Source organism: Scyliorhinus torazame, chromosome 4 (assembly GCF_047496885.1).
Source record: "Scyliorhinus torazame isolate Kashiwa2021f chromosome 4, sScyTor2.1, whole genome shotgun sequence".
Classification (NCBI taxonomy): Eukaryota; Metazoa; Chordata; class Chondrichthyes; order Carcharhiniformes; family Scyliorhinidae; genus Scyliorhinus; species Scyliorhinus torazame.
Window position 1 is genome coordinate 187985969 of NC_092710.1, and position 13148 is coordinate 187999116.

General features: G+C 44.0%; 1 protein-coding gene across 1 annotated transcript in view; it reads left to right on the forward strand.

The window, feature by feature from the left end:
- The window catches only part of znf512 (zinc finger protein 512), a 77242-nt gene that overhangs the window by 44443 nt on the left and 19651 nt on the right, over positions 1-13148 (forward strand). Inside the window, 5 exon segments of the mRNA XM_072499004.1 lie at positions 686-810; positions 4931-5017; positions 6085-6183; positions 8374-8506; positions 8509-8540. Of these exon segments, the coding sequence (XP_072355105.1) occupies positions 686-810; positions 4931-5017; positions 6085-6183; positions 8374-8506; positions 8509-8540 (476 nt within the window).

Consider the following 13148-nt stretch of genomic DNA (forward strand, 5'->3'; position numbering starts at 1 on the left):
GTGATGTTTGGCAGTTTGTGATCAAGGCACTATGTCCACACTGACTTCTTTCAGCATTCTGAAATGCACACCATCAAAACTTGGTGCCTTTTCCACTTAGATTTCTACCAGTTTGTTCAAAAGAAATTGTGTACCTACTACCATCCATCAAATTACTCTAGTTGCTCCTCTTATGGTGACGCACTCTTCTGTGAAATCGAGGCAAAGCATAAAGCGTGTATTTAGTATTTATCTACCGTTTCTACCTTACTCCATAAGATTTTCTTTTTCATCTCTAATGGGTTCTACCCTTATTTATTTTACCCTTTTTATGAGGTGTTTTAAATCCTTTTCTGTTTTTCCTGATGTTACAAGTAAGTGTATTTGTATAACCCCTGTTGGCCTTTATCGTCTTTGGTTCCTTCCTCTCTTCTAGATTTAATTTGGTTTTGTTTTGCATTATTAGCCTTACATTTGTAATATCTCTTTTTCTTTCTAAATTTTCACTTGCTGCTCTGGTCATTTGAGTAACTCTTTACTGCCCTCATTTATAAGCCTACCTATGACAAAGGTTATTATTATTATTTGGGACAAGGGAGGGGGGACTTTAAAATTGTGAGTCCCTGAAGTTAATCAAATTCAATCTCAAAACAAAGTTTAAGAGTTAGATGTGGAAGTTTTAATTGCGATTGGATTTAATTTACAGGAAGCCGGGAGGAACTCTGGTATCTGGAAATTCTGGAAAAAGGAAAGATTACATGTCCTACTTGTAAGGCTGTAATGAGGAAGACAGTAGAAGGACTGAAAAAACACATGGCAAACTGCAAAGAGGTGCTTATGAGTTTCAAGTGTAAGGTCTCCCAGAGAGCATGATATTACGTTTTCTCATAACCTGCTATAAGCTGGATCAAGTAACTCAAAGCATTTAATTGATATCTGGTAGTGTTGTGATTTACTGCACTATATCTGCTGCATGCAGTTCGTTTGCAAAATATGGATTTGACAGTAACAAATGCAGTAGCCATCATTTTGAGTTGCACTTTTAATGCACTTCATGTGACTCCTTCCTTTAGTGGTGTGGATATATATTGGAAGTTTAATGATATTAGGAACTTTGTATCAACTTATTTCCATTGTGCATGGTGTATAAATGCGCTGATGTTTAAAGTTTTAAAATTGACAGCTGAAGTATATCACTGTTTAACCATAGGAACAGTGGTAGCCAGTTTGCAAATGCAAAGATATCGTGAACATGACAATGGCCAGATAATCTGCTTTTTCATTAAGTTGATTGAGGGATAAATGTTGGGTAGCTTACTCAGAAGTACTCCCTTACTCTTCTTGGAATGGTGTCATGGCATCTTTTAAAACCTCTTAAAGAGAGCTGGCAGACCTCACTGTCTTGTTGTTTGTTACCTGAAGACTTGACTATTTCAACGCACTCCTGACTGGTCTCCCAGTTTCTGCACTCTAAACCTGAGATCCTCTAAACCTATGCTGCCCATGTCTTAACTCGCACCAAGTCCCAGTCCCCTATTACCCCTGTGCCATTGACCTGCATTGACACCCAGTCAAGCAATGTCTTAATTTTAAAATCTTTATCCTTGTTTTCAAATCCTTCCATGGCCTTTACCCTTCCTATCTTTGTAATGTCCTCCACCTTGTTAGGAAATATATATTTTTAAGTAATTTATATTTTTTTAGGAATTAGGAATAAGATATAACTTTAAGTAAGCTTAATTTTTGTTTCTGCATTTGTATGTTAAGAAAGGGATAAGAACTTTAGTTTATTTTTACTGTGCCTGCCATTTTAATGAGGTTTTTAAGATTTGAAAACGTGCACAGGGCATAAAGAAAACTGGGCTGTTGCCTGGCAACCAGGTGCCCACAGAGATAGCAAAGGCAGTTTGAGTTCAGTTGGAACAAGATGACCCAGAAGGAAGAAGCATTCCACAGAAACTGCCACAACATTCAGGACAATGCAAAGGGACAGAAAGCAAGTCTCAGAAACTAAAGAAGAAAGCCCCAGAAACCAGGGAGAGGTTTAGAGCAAGTTCCAAGAAGAGCTCCTGGTCAAAGGAACAAAGAACAGGAATCTGGGTGAGAGCTTCTGTTCAGTGAGGAGCAACAGAGAGAGATTCCAAAAAGACAAAGCAGCAAAAAGCAGACAAAAAGTGTAGTGGGGTTGTGAAAAGCCAGAAACCCAAGGTGTGTGACTCCTTACTATGAGCCTGTGAAGCAGTGGTATCCTGTTGGCATGGCTGGATATCTAAGAGAGTGTGTAAGGCAAAGCTTGCAAGCACGTGGTGTTCCAGGGCAGCGGAACACTGGAAGGTTCCTGAAGGTAGATCCTTGTTTTGGCGAAGGCAAAAATGACACCCTGGGCTAGTGCGCGGTCAATCTAAGCCCCATAGGCTCCAGAATCCCAGCATAAGTTAATGAATCAATAATTTGTATGTTTTCCTGAGACCATCGACCCTTGACCCTCGACTGCTCCATTACAGGCACCAGATTTGTAAGTAAACATTATAAAAAACGTTATTTATAATATGAGAAGAGATAGACCTGTAATGGAAACTATGGTCTACTAATCTAACTATTCCCTAAACCCTGTCCCACACTCCACCCAGGCACACACCGCGCAGCCACACGGTGGGCGGGAAGGAAACATTCACAAATGACAGGGATTAAAAGGGCTGGGATTAATCTTTACTGCTGAGGTGGTGGTCTTTGTAAGTGAACTTCTCTGAACTCGGTGTTGAAAACTATTGGTTGGTTTGAATCTTTTAGCGTCTGCCTTCAATTAGATCTTGCAGGCTTCAGGAACTCATCTGGAGAGTCACTTTCACTTGTCTGACCTCCACCAGCTTAACTCTCAGCCTCACTGGGACAATCTTAGAATCCCCTGCCTCAAAGTTTAAAATAGAGTTGTCTGTCCACTCCACCCCTCGAATGCTTGTCTGCCCTTTCCCTGGGCAGGGTTCTGCCTGTGGTATAGAAAGAGAAAATGGCCTGGTCTTCAGGGCCCTATTTGGATTCTCAGGAAAGAGATTAACATGTGCTTTTCCCAGACTTTCTCACAGAGGCTTCACTTGAACAGGCCTGGCTGGAAAGAATGCTTGCAACATTTAAATCAGGAGTTAAACCTTCACAGACCTGATAGTGTCCAGACCTGCTCACTCCAGCCGACATATCAGAGAGAGAAATTGTAGCCTTTCTAGGAGAAATATTTAACAAGCTTCTGACCAGCTCCTTTTCAGAACAAAACTGAAAGCAAAAATGGAACATGCCTTTTGCTCCAGAATGGTATGATAGACTCTACCAATCAGAATAGAAAATAGAAAATGTTCTGGGGTTTCAGAAGAGGGGATTGGCTGCTAGACGAGTCTCACATCATGAGCTATGCCTCAGAGTGCACTGCATCGAGAGGTGTGCCTAGGTCAGTTCAAATAGCAGCTTGCAGCAGGGTGGTGGGGGGGGGGGGGGGGGGGGGGGAGGCTCGGTTGAAAACCAAACATTTGTAGTTTTAAAAACAGCCATCAGGACAGGCATCAAAAAGGACACCAGGATCAGACAAGGATTTAAAAGAGGTTCTTTACAAAAGCGTGTCATCCAGAGTGGAGATTGGAATCCCTTACATGGAAGACTGTTTCAGTAAGATCAGTTGGCTCACAGTGTGCCAAGCATTTTATAGAATTTACAGTGCAGAAGGAGGCCATTCAGCCCATTGAGTCTGCACGAGCCCTTGGAAAGAGCACCATACATAAGCCCACGCTTCCACCCTATCCACATAACCCAGTAACCCCACCTAACCTTTGGATACTAAGGGGAATTTATCATGGCCAATCCACCAAACCTGCACATCTTTGGACTGTGGGAGGAAACCAGAGCACCCGGAGGGAACCCACGCAGACACGGAGAGAATGTGCAGACTCCGCACAAACAGTGGCCCAAGCCAGGAATTGAACCTGGGATCCTGGAGCAGGAAAGCAATCGTGCTAACCACTGCGAATTGACTGTGCTACTGTGCCTCCCCTGTGCTACCGCGGTATATAACAATCCTCAGAACCCACCAAGAAAACTATGCTGATCTAATTTTGGTCGCTGGGTCACTTGAGAATGCCTGAATTTAATCGCCTACATCTTCAGTTGCTTAGGCCCCAAACTCTGGAATGGTTCCAAATTAACTCTCCATCTCTTTACTTTTTGCTTTCTTCCTTTTAGACATTCTTTTGATTAAGCCTTTGGTGACTTAATATCTCCTTATGTGGCTCTGTATCATAATTTGCTTCCGTGTATTGCCTTGGAACATTTTCATTATGTTAAAAGTAAAATATGAACATAAGTTTTTGTTGTTCGAAAGAGGGTGCCTCCATCAGTAGTGCACTGAAGTATCAGCTTGGACTGTGGGCTCAGGTCATTGCAGTGAGGTTGAACTCAACACCTTGGGATTCAGGGGTGAGATTACTACCATTAAGTTATGGTTGACACAGACATCTTTTCTACGGTCTCTTAGAAATACAGTGTTATCAGGATGTACTTTTGACTCCCAACGCATAGCACATACAAACCTGGGCAACTCTCATACAACTGGCATTAATGATGTCAGAAGTATAACCCAAATGGGCAGGATTCAATGTGCGACGGGTGATAATTGGCTGGTGGATCCATGGTAGATGCATTCTAAATCTTGAATAAATTACCTGCCAATTCTGTTTGGAATGTTTCCAAATTAGCTTTGAAGATTGTTGCATTATTTACTTCACATTTGAAAGATGTTGTAGCCTCGTGTTCTAGTGTTATAGAATTTTCTCTTTTTTTTTAAAGAAAAGACTGAGAAATGCTGGTTGTGTTTTTGTTTTTAAGTTAACTAATTATATTTACATTCTTGGCAATAGAATGAGGTCACAAAAAGCATTTTGTCATTCCACTGTCCCTCTCTTTGTTTTAGGAACCCTTTGTATGCCAACACTGTGGAAAACAGCTGAAGTCTCTAGCTGGGCTCAAGTACCACTTAATGGCAGACCATAACAACATGGTAATCAAAGCAAAACCTTGGCTATTCTTTGTTGTTGCAGCATATGACCAAGCTGAAATGTTTATTTCCTACTCCTCGAACCCCATTAAATAAGCCTGTCATCTTGGGCCGCATTCATGAGATACAGTGCCGTTCCTTCGAGGCAGCAAACCCAGTCAAATCTCATCAGCAGTACCATCAAATTAGCATAGATTTTCTAAGTTGGATCTGAGTTTCATTAAACACCAATTCAATGTACCATAAATCCTTGAAAGATATTCTGCCTAATGGTTGGAGAACTCCTGAAATTTGACCGATGAGTGAAGAGAGTTGACGTGTCAGTTCTAGCTGATAGCTAAACACTATCTGTGCAACCAAACGCTACTATTTACCCAGCTCTCACCATTTAATAATTTCGGCAGATGCCATTCATACAGAAGGAATATATGCAAGTGAGGTGAAGTCTTAGTGATGGTAGGATGAGATCTTTGTCAAAATAATGAGAAACATAATGAGCCCAATGTTGCATGCCATTCTTGGCTAAATTGTAGAAATATTCAAGTTATACATATAAGCTGAGATTGAGAAAAATGGTTGTGCTTTTATAAAAGAAGTGTTGTTGCTGTGTAGGACGAACAGCTATGAGGAATAAATCATTTTTCTGGACTCGGTGAAATTAGTTCACATGTACATATGAAGGTGGGTCAGGTACAGTGAAAAGCTTCTTGAACTCTGCCCCAGCGCCATATTCTTTGACTCCTAATTTTGTGAACAGCCTGATATTTTGGTTTCAGTCGTCCTAATAAGATTACCAAATTTTGGCTAATTTTCTGGTCTCTTAAGAACTTGGCTGAGATTGCCCAAACCTGTTTCGGCAGTTAACAGGAGTTCTAGCACTTTGAGCTTGGTTGAATTAAAGTTTTTCACATTGCTAACTAAGTCAGTCATGTCTGATTATCTATTTTAATCTGTTTTAGGACAGAACCAAATGGCATCTAGGCTTCAGCCAGCAATATTTGTGTAGCATTGACTAACTATGCATGCATGCTCACTATGCTAGAATAATGCTTTCATTTTCTTCTATTCAGCCAATTTTGAAAGATGGGGATGTGGTCGATGAACAGACTGATAGGGAGAGACTTCGAAAGGTGTTGCGGAGAATGGGGAGACTGAAGTGTCTCCGTGAGGTAAGAGCAGGAAATGTTGCAAACAGTTTCTGTCACTTAGAATATTTTGTATAAAAAATAAATGTGAACTCGCAAGCTTCATTGAAAAGTTTAGACTGATTTATTTGAAATACATGAAAGAAATATTGAGGTAGTAGCACAATCTTACAGTACTGGCTCGCTTTGACTAGCCTCTTGATCTTCAATTTAATCTTGAATTTCAGTCCCCAGTATCATTTTCTGTTGCAGTGAAAGCGGCAAGTAGAGGGTTTCTGGAATGAGAGTACATGTGCATGTTCCTTGCTCGATGTGCACTGGGTGTCAGCAAGTTCAGCTCTGTAACTGGCCAGTAGGTGTCATTAGGCAGGATGACCCTCCTCTGATTTTTTTTTTTTTCTTCCCTCACTTATTTCCTTTCCTTTTTAAAGAAAAATCAGTTTGCTTTGTATGCATGCTCTTCAACTGATATACAATAAAGTCCCGCCATTCAAGGCGGTTGTATTCCCGCAAAATCTCATGAACATTGAAATCGCGAACAGGGAACATGCTTTTAAATAGGACTCGATTGAATAGGTTCCAGCCATGCGAGGGCAACATTTGTTTGGGCAGTATTGTAGTGCAGTACCTGTATACAACAGAAGGCGGAGCCTCAGCTACATCGGTGAAGATTTCAAATTGAATAGGGTAATAGTTTTGATGAAAGATCTTTTTACCGTAGAATGTACAGTGCAGAAGGAGGCCATTCGGCCCATCAGGTCTGCACCGGCCCATGGAAAGAACACCCTCCACACTATCCCCATAACCCAGTAACCCCCACCTAACCCTTTTGGACACCAAAGGCAATTTAGCATGGCCAATCCACCTAACCGGCACATCTTTAGACTGTGGGATGAAACGGGAGCACCCGGAGGAAACCCACGCAGACACTGGGAGAACGTGCGGACTCCACACAGACCGTGACCCAAGCCGGGAATCGAACCTGGGACCCTGGAACTATGAAGCAACAGTGCTAACCATTTTTGGTAAATTATATTTTGGTTGGGGGAGGGGAGCAGAAGACCCAAATAATTTAAGTATTATTTCATCACGGCGGTGTCACCATGAATGATAATTAGGTATTTTGATGGGACATTTTATTATATAAAAAAACACTCCAACCCGCTATTCTCTACCCTTCTACCCACTTCAAATCATCCTACAGGAGAATGAAGGAGGTCCGGGAATCTCCCGATGTCTTTTCCAAGTATATAGAATATGTACATAGCTTTTATGTGAAATATAATGAGGACTTGAAGGGGAGGGATCTGGTAAAGCGGCCGCTTTAAGAGGGTGGGCCACATGACCTGCTTGGGGCCATTCGCGTGGACGCGTGCGAACCATGGCCAATAACGTGTTTGCGCGGGGGCTCAGGCAGTGTGGACCCTGGAACCGAAGCGACGAGACCCATCCTATTGTGTTCTGTGCCTGTATTTACCAGCCTTTGCCTTTCATTAATAACACCTTTGTTGCTGCTGGAAACCTCCAGAGTGTTTCTCGAGTAACCCCAACTTCTCATTGATGCTATATGCACACCACCTGCCCAATCACTGCAGAAAATTAAAAACACTTCCCTTTAGTTTAAACTCGCTGAAAGTATGGCCGGGAATTTCAATTCTGGGTTGGGAACCTGCACAACAGTTCAGTTTAAGGTCCCATCCCTGCACGCTGTGTTCCAGACACACCCACCCAGATTGTTAAAGGGCCAGGCTAATTGATGGCAGCGAGAGGGGTTCGTCATCCAAGAATGGGGCCGAAGGCTCCCGAGGGCTGGAGGGCCAAAAGGGGAGTCCCATCAGCCCCAACATATTGGCCAAGGTAGAAGCTGCCAAATCATGATGAAACCGTGGAGAAGCGAACTTTGCTCGTGCAACGGGCATTGCACTGTACGGAGTACAAAGCACAGGTAAGTGAAAACACGAGCTAAGAAGGTATGAACGGAGGGACTTTACTGTATTCTAGGTCCTGGGGCCTAAAATATGTGATTATATAATGTGATTTATTTTGAAGGCAAATGGTATCAATCATGTTGGGCATATCAGAAATGACCAAAAGGGTTTTGGCTGAGCTCTTCTTCGGCCTTTGCGACATATTTCTTCAGAAAATGACTTTACTTTTGCTTGTATTGGGTTTATATTGAATTGCTAAATGTGTACCTTTCTGATCTTTGTTCAGGACTGTGGTGCCAGTTTCACCAGTATAATGGGTTACCTCTATCACCTGAAGAAGTGTGGCAAGGAAGAATCTGAGCTGGTAAAACAATTATTTAAATGCCCGCACTGTGGGAAACTGTATAAGTCAAAGGCAGGCCTGATTATCACTTGAAATCAGAGCATGCTCCGGTAAGTGTATGTATAGTTTTCTTTTCCATGAAATTTATTTTCATCCTTCCTAGTTGCCAGTCTTGACCGATATAGTATGTAGATCTGGGTTAGAATTTTAAGTCCACATTGATGTAGATTTTCTTGTGAAGACACTTTTGGTTTGAAAATGTTTTGCGTGCACCTGGTCCTTATTTCGGTTTAATTTCACCTGAACGAGAATATACATTCAGGGTTATTTGTTTCCTCTTTCCTTCTGCCTATTTCACTTTACGAGAGGTTTGGAACATCATTGGCATATTAGAACATAGAACAGTACAGCACAGAACAGGCCCTTCGGCCCTCGATGTTGTGCCGAGCCCTGGTTCGAAATTATATTGTTAATATTGTGCCTGACAATGGTGTGTTCCTACTTTCAGCTGGACTATGTTATGGGCCAGGATTTAGATAACTCCAAAGTATATCATGGAGTTCACCTGTTTAATTGAATTTGGCTAGGATGAGCACAAGAGCCTGCCTTTCAGGTGTTATTCAGGTGAATTCTTAGGCGCCTTTAATCAAAAAAGCAAGCTTTATTCTACGAATTTAGTTAACATTTGTATAAACACACACAGCAAGAATTTTATCAACTATAAACATAAAGACCCTACACAGCTACAGTAATCTATGTATAACCCTTAATGAATTCTCCCTTAACTGTTCCAATTCAATAACAAAATCCAAGTAAAACCAGAAACCCCTTTTCAAAGGTGTGGCCAAGCACACTGCCTTCTTACTGGTATAAGACTCGCCAGTGATACTTTGTTCCCATTTTCAAACAGCAATTACCTCTTTTAAGTTATCAAGTTAAGTCTGGAAACAACTTTTAAAATGAAGATAGAGAGGCACTTCTTTCAACCTGTGCAGTTCAAACCAGTCCAAACTCAAAGCGAAAGTATGACTCAGAACCCCAGCCCAGCTCCACCCACACAAGTCATCACTGAAGCCATGTGATAAGACAAAAGCATTTATTTTTTTTAGAAAATATTTTATTGAAGCATTTGTAATTTTCACAATTTAACATATTGACATTTCTAAAACAACCGCGAGGGTCGATGCACAAACTAACACCTACAATAATAACAAACAATAAACCACGTACCCCACTTCTCCCGCCCTATCCCCAATTACCCGTATACTAAATTCCCTGTCCTTATTTAACATTACCATGCCTCCTATTTTCCTCCCCTCTCCCTTTTCCCCCCCCCCTTACTGCTGGTGTTCAGTTTTTGTTAAATAAATCGATGAACGGCTGCCAACTCCGGGCGAATCCCTGTACTGATCCTCTTAGAGTGAACTTGATTTTCTCCAGACTGAGAAACTCTACCATATCGCTGACCCACCCTCCTGATTTCAGGGGCTCCGAGTCCCTCCATCTCAGCAAGATCCGTCTCCGGGCCACCAGTGAGGAGAAGGCCAGGATATTGGCCTCCCCCCCCCCCCCCCCTTTTGCCTCCGGATCTTCCGACACCCCAAATATTGCTAATTCTGGACTCGAGTTACCCTACCTTCCAGGACTTCCGACATAACATCTGCAAATCCTTGCCAGAATTCCCTCAGTTTCGGACATACACAAAACATATGAACATGGTTGGCCGGGCTACCCCCACACCGTCCACATCTGTCCTCTAACTCCTCAAAGAACTTACTCATCCAAGCTACTGTCATGTGGGCCCTGTGGACTACCTTGAACTGAATCAAGCTAAGTCTAGCACAGGACGAGGATGCATTTACCCTTTTCAGGCTTTTTCCCACAGTTCAGTTTCCAGCTCCCCTCCTAGCTCCTCTTCCCACTTGCTCTTCATCTCTCTGATAGGGGCCCCTTCCCACTCGAATAATTCCCTGTATATGTCCGAAACCTTCCCACCGCCAAACCCAGTTTTTGACAGCACTTTATCCTGTAGTCCTCTCAGGGGGAGGCGAGGAAGGCTTGGGATCTGTCTCCGTACAAAGTCCCGCACTTGAAGATACCGAAACCTGTTCCCACCGGGCAAATCAAACTCATCCTCTAATGTCTCCAAGGTCGGAAAGCCCTCCTGGATGAATAGATCCCCAAACCTCTCAATCCCTGCCCGCTGCCATACCTTAAAGCCCCATCGAGCGCCCCCCCCCCCCCCCCCCCCCCCCGGGACAAACTGGTGACTGTCACAGATTGGTGACCACACTGACGCCCAGTTTCATATGCTGCCTCCATTGCCCCCACACCCTCAGGGCTGCCACCACCACAGGACCTGTGGAGTACCGAGCCGGCGAGAACGGCAGGGGTGCCGTCAGTAAAGCCTCCAGACTCATACCTTTGCAGGATGCTGCCTCCATCTGCTCCCAGACCGACCCCTCCCCCACTACCCACTTCCTGACCATCGATATGTTGGCAGCCCAGTAATAGTTAATAAAGCTCGGGAGAGCCAAGCCCCCTTCTCCGCGGGTCCATTCCAGGAGTGCCCTCTTTACTCTCGGGGGTTTTACCCGCCCGTATAAACCTCGATATTGCCACATTCATACTTCTGAAAAAAGCCTTTCGCACAAAAATCGGGAACTGAAAAAAGAAAAGCAGTCTCGGAAGGACAGTCATCTTCACCGTCTGAACCCTCCCTGCCAGCGTCAGTGAGAGCATGTCCCATCTACACAAATCCCTTTTCATTTGATCCACTGCTTTGCCCAAATTTAACTTTTGAAGCTGCCCCCAATCCTTGGCCTCTTGAATCCCCAGATACCTAAAACTCTTCCCAACCACTTTTAAAGGTAGCTCCTTCAGCCTCCTTTCCTGCCCCCGTGCCTAAATGACGAACATCTCGCTTTTTCCCATATTTAACTTCTAGCCTGAAAATCGCCCAAATTCTCCTAATACACTCATGATTTCAGTCATCCCCCACCCCACCGGGTCCGTGATATAAAGCAGCAAATCGTCCGCATAGAGAGAGACCCTGTGTTCCACCCCCCTCACTATACCCTTCCAGGTATTCGCTGCTCTCTGAGCCATTGCTAAGGGTTCTATGGCCATGGCAAACAGTAATGGGGAGAGCGGACATCCCTGCTTTGTCCCCCAACAAAGACTAAAATATTATGACCGAACTCGGTTAGTTTTTACATTTGCCACCGGGGCATGGTACAATAGCCAGACCCACTTGTCCAGGTATTGGACAAATTCCTGCCCAAACCTGCCTAAAATATCCCATAGATACTTCTACTCCACTTGGTCGAAAGCCTTCTCCGCGTCCATGGCAACCTCAGCCTTGCATCCCTCCGCTGGCATCATAATTGCATGAAGAAGCCAACTAATGTTGGATGTCAGGTACCTGCCCTTTACAAATCCCGTCTGATTCTCCCCAGTTATCTCCGGGACACTATCCTCTATTTGAGTGGCCAGGATCTTTGCCAATAATTTGGCATCTACATTCAAGATGGAGATTAGCCTGTGCGATCCACAGCTCTCCGGATCCTTGCCACGCTTCAGGATGAGAGAAATTGATGCCTGTGATAACATGGGGGGAGTACTGCCAGCTCCTTGGACTCGACCGGTCCAACCTCGGGTCCAGGCCGTATTAAAGTCACCCCCCCCCATGATCAGCCGGTGCGAGTCAAGGTCTGGGATCTTCCCCGGCATCTTCCTGATAAACGCAACATCATCCCAGTTTGGGGCATATGTATTCACCAGCACCACTGCCATTCCCTCTAGCTTCCCACTAACCATAATAAATCTGCCTCCCGGGACTACCTCTGCCCTCTCCACCTCGAATGTCACCCTTTTATTAATGAGGATTGCTATCCCCCTTGTTTTAAAGTTCAGTCCTGAATGAAACACTTGCCCGACCCATCCCTTCTTTAATCTAATTTGTTCTCCTAGCTTCAGGTGTGTCTCCTGTAACTAGCCACATCTGCTTTAACTGTCTCAGGTGTGCGAACACACGAGCTCTCTTAACCGTCCCGTTCAGTCCACGAACATTCCATGTAACCAGTCTGGTCGGGGGGGCTTGTGCCCCCCTCCCCTGTTGGTCAACCATGACCTTTCCTAGGCCAGCTCCTAGCCCGTGTTCCGCACCTCACTTGATCCGCCCTCTCGGCGGCGACCACCATCTAATCTCCATCTCCAGTCTCCTAACTGTCCCTTACCCGTCAGCAGTAGCCCCCCCCCCCACTTTGTCTTTCCTCAGCTCTCCTCCCACTTTACTCCCGTGAACCAGCTATCCAGCTAGCTCAGCATCTCCCACCCTCTGGCGTCAAAAAACACCTGCCGACTGCCAGATTCCATCACACCTAACAATAACAGAAGCACTCAACACAGTAACAACAATCCGAAAAAGTAAATAAACCATCCCCCTATGCGCAGGGAACGAGGCAAACCCCACCCCCTTTGACCGATTCTTATCAGTCCCATCACCTTCAAAGAGAACAAACACAATAGAAGAAGCTTCAAGCAGCCTAAGCAAAATTATGCATGCAAGAATCAACCATCTTTCTTGCAGAAATTAAAACACCCCATCGCATCTTAAAAGTTCTTCCCTCTGTGATCCAGTACATAAAGCAATAAGTTAAAATCAAATTACACAAGAAGAGAGGAAAGAAAAGAAATAAAACACTAAAACCCTTTTC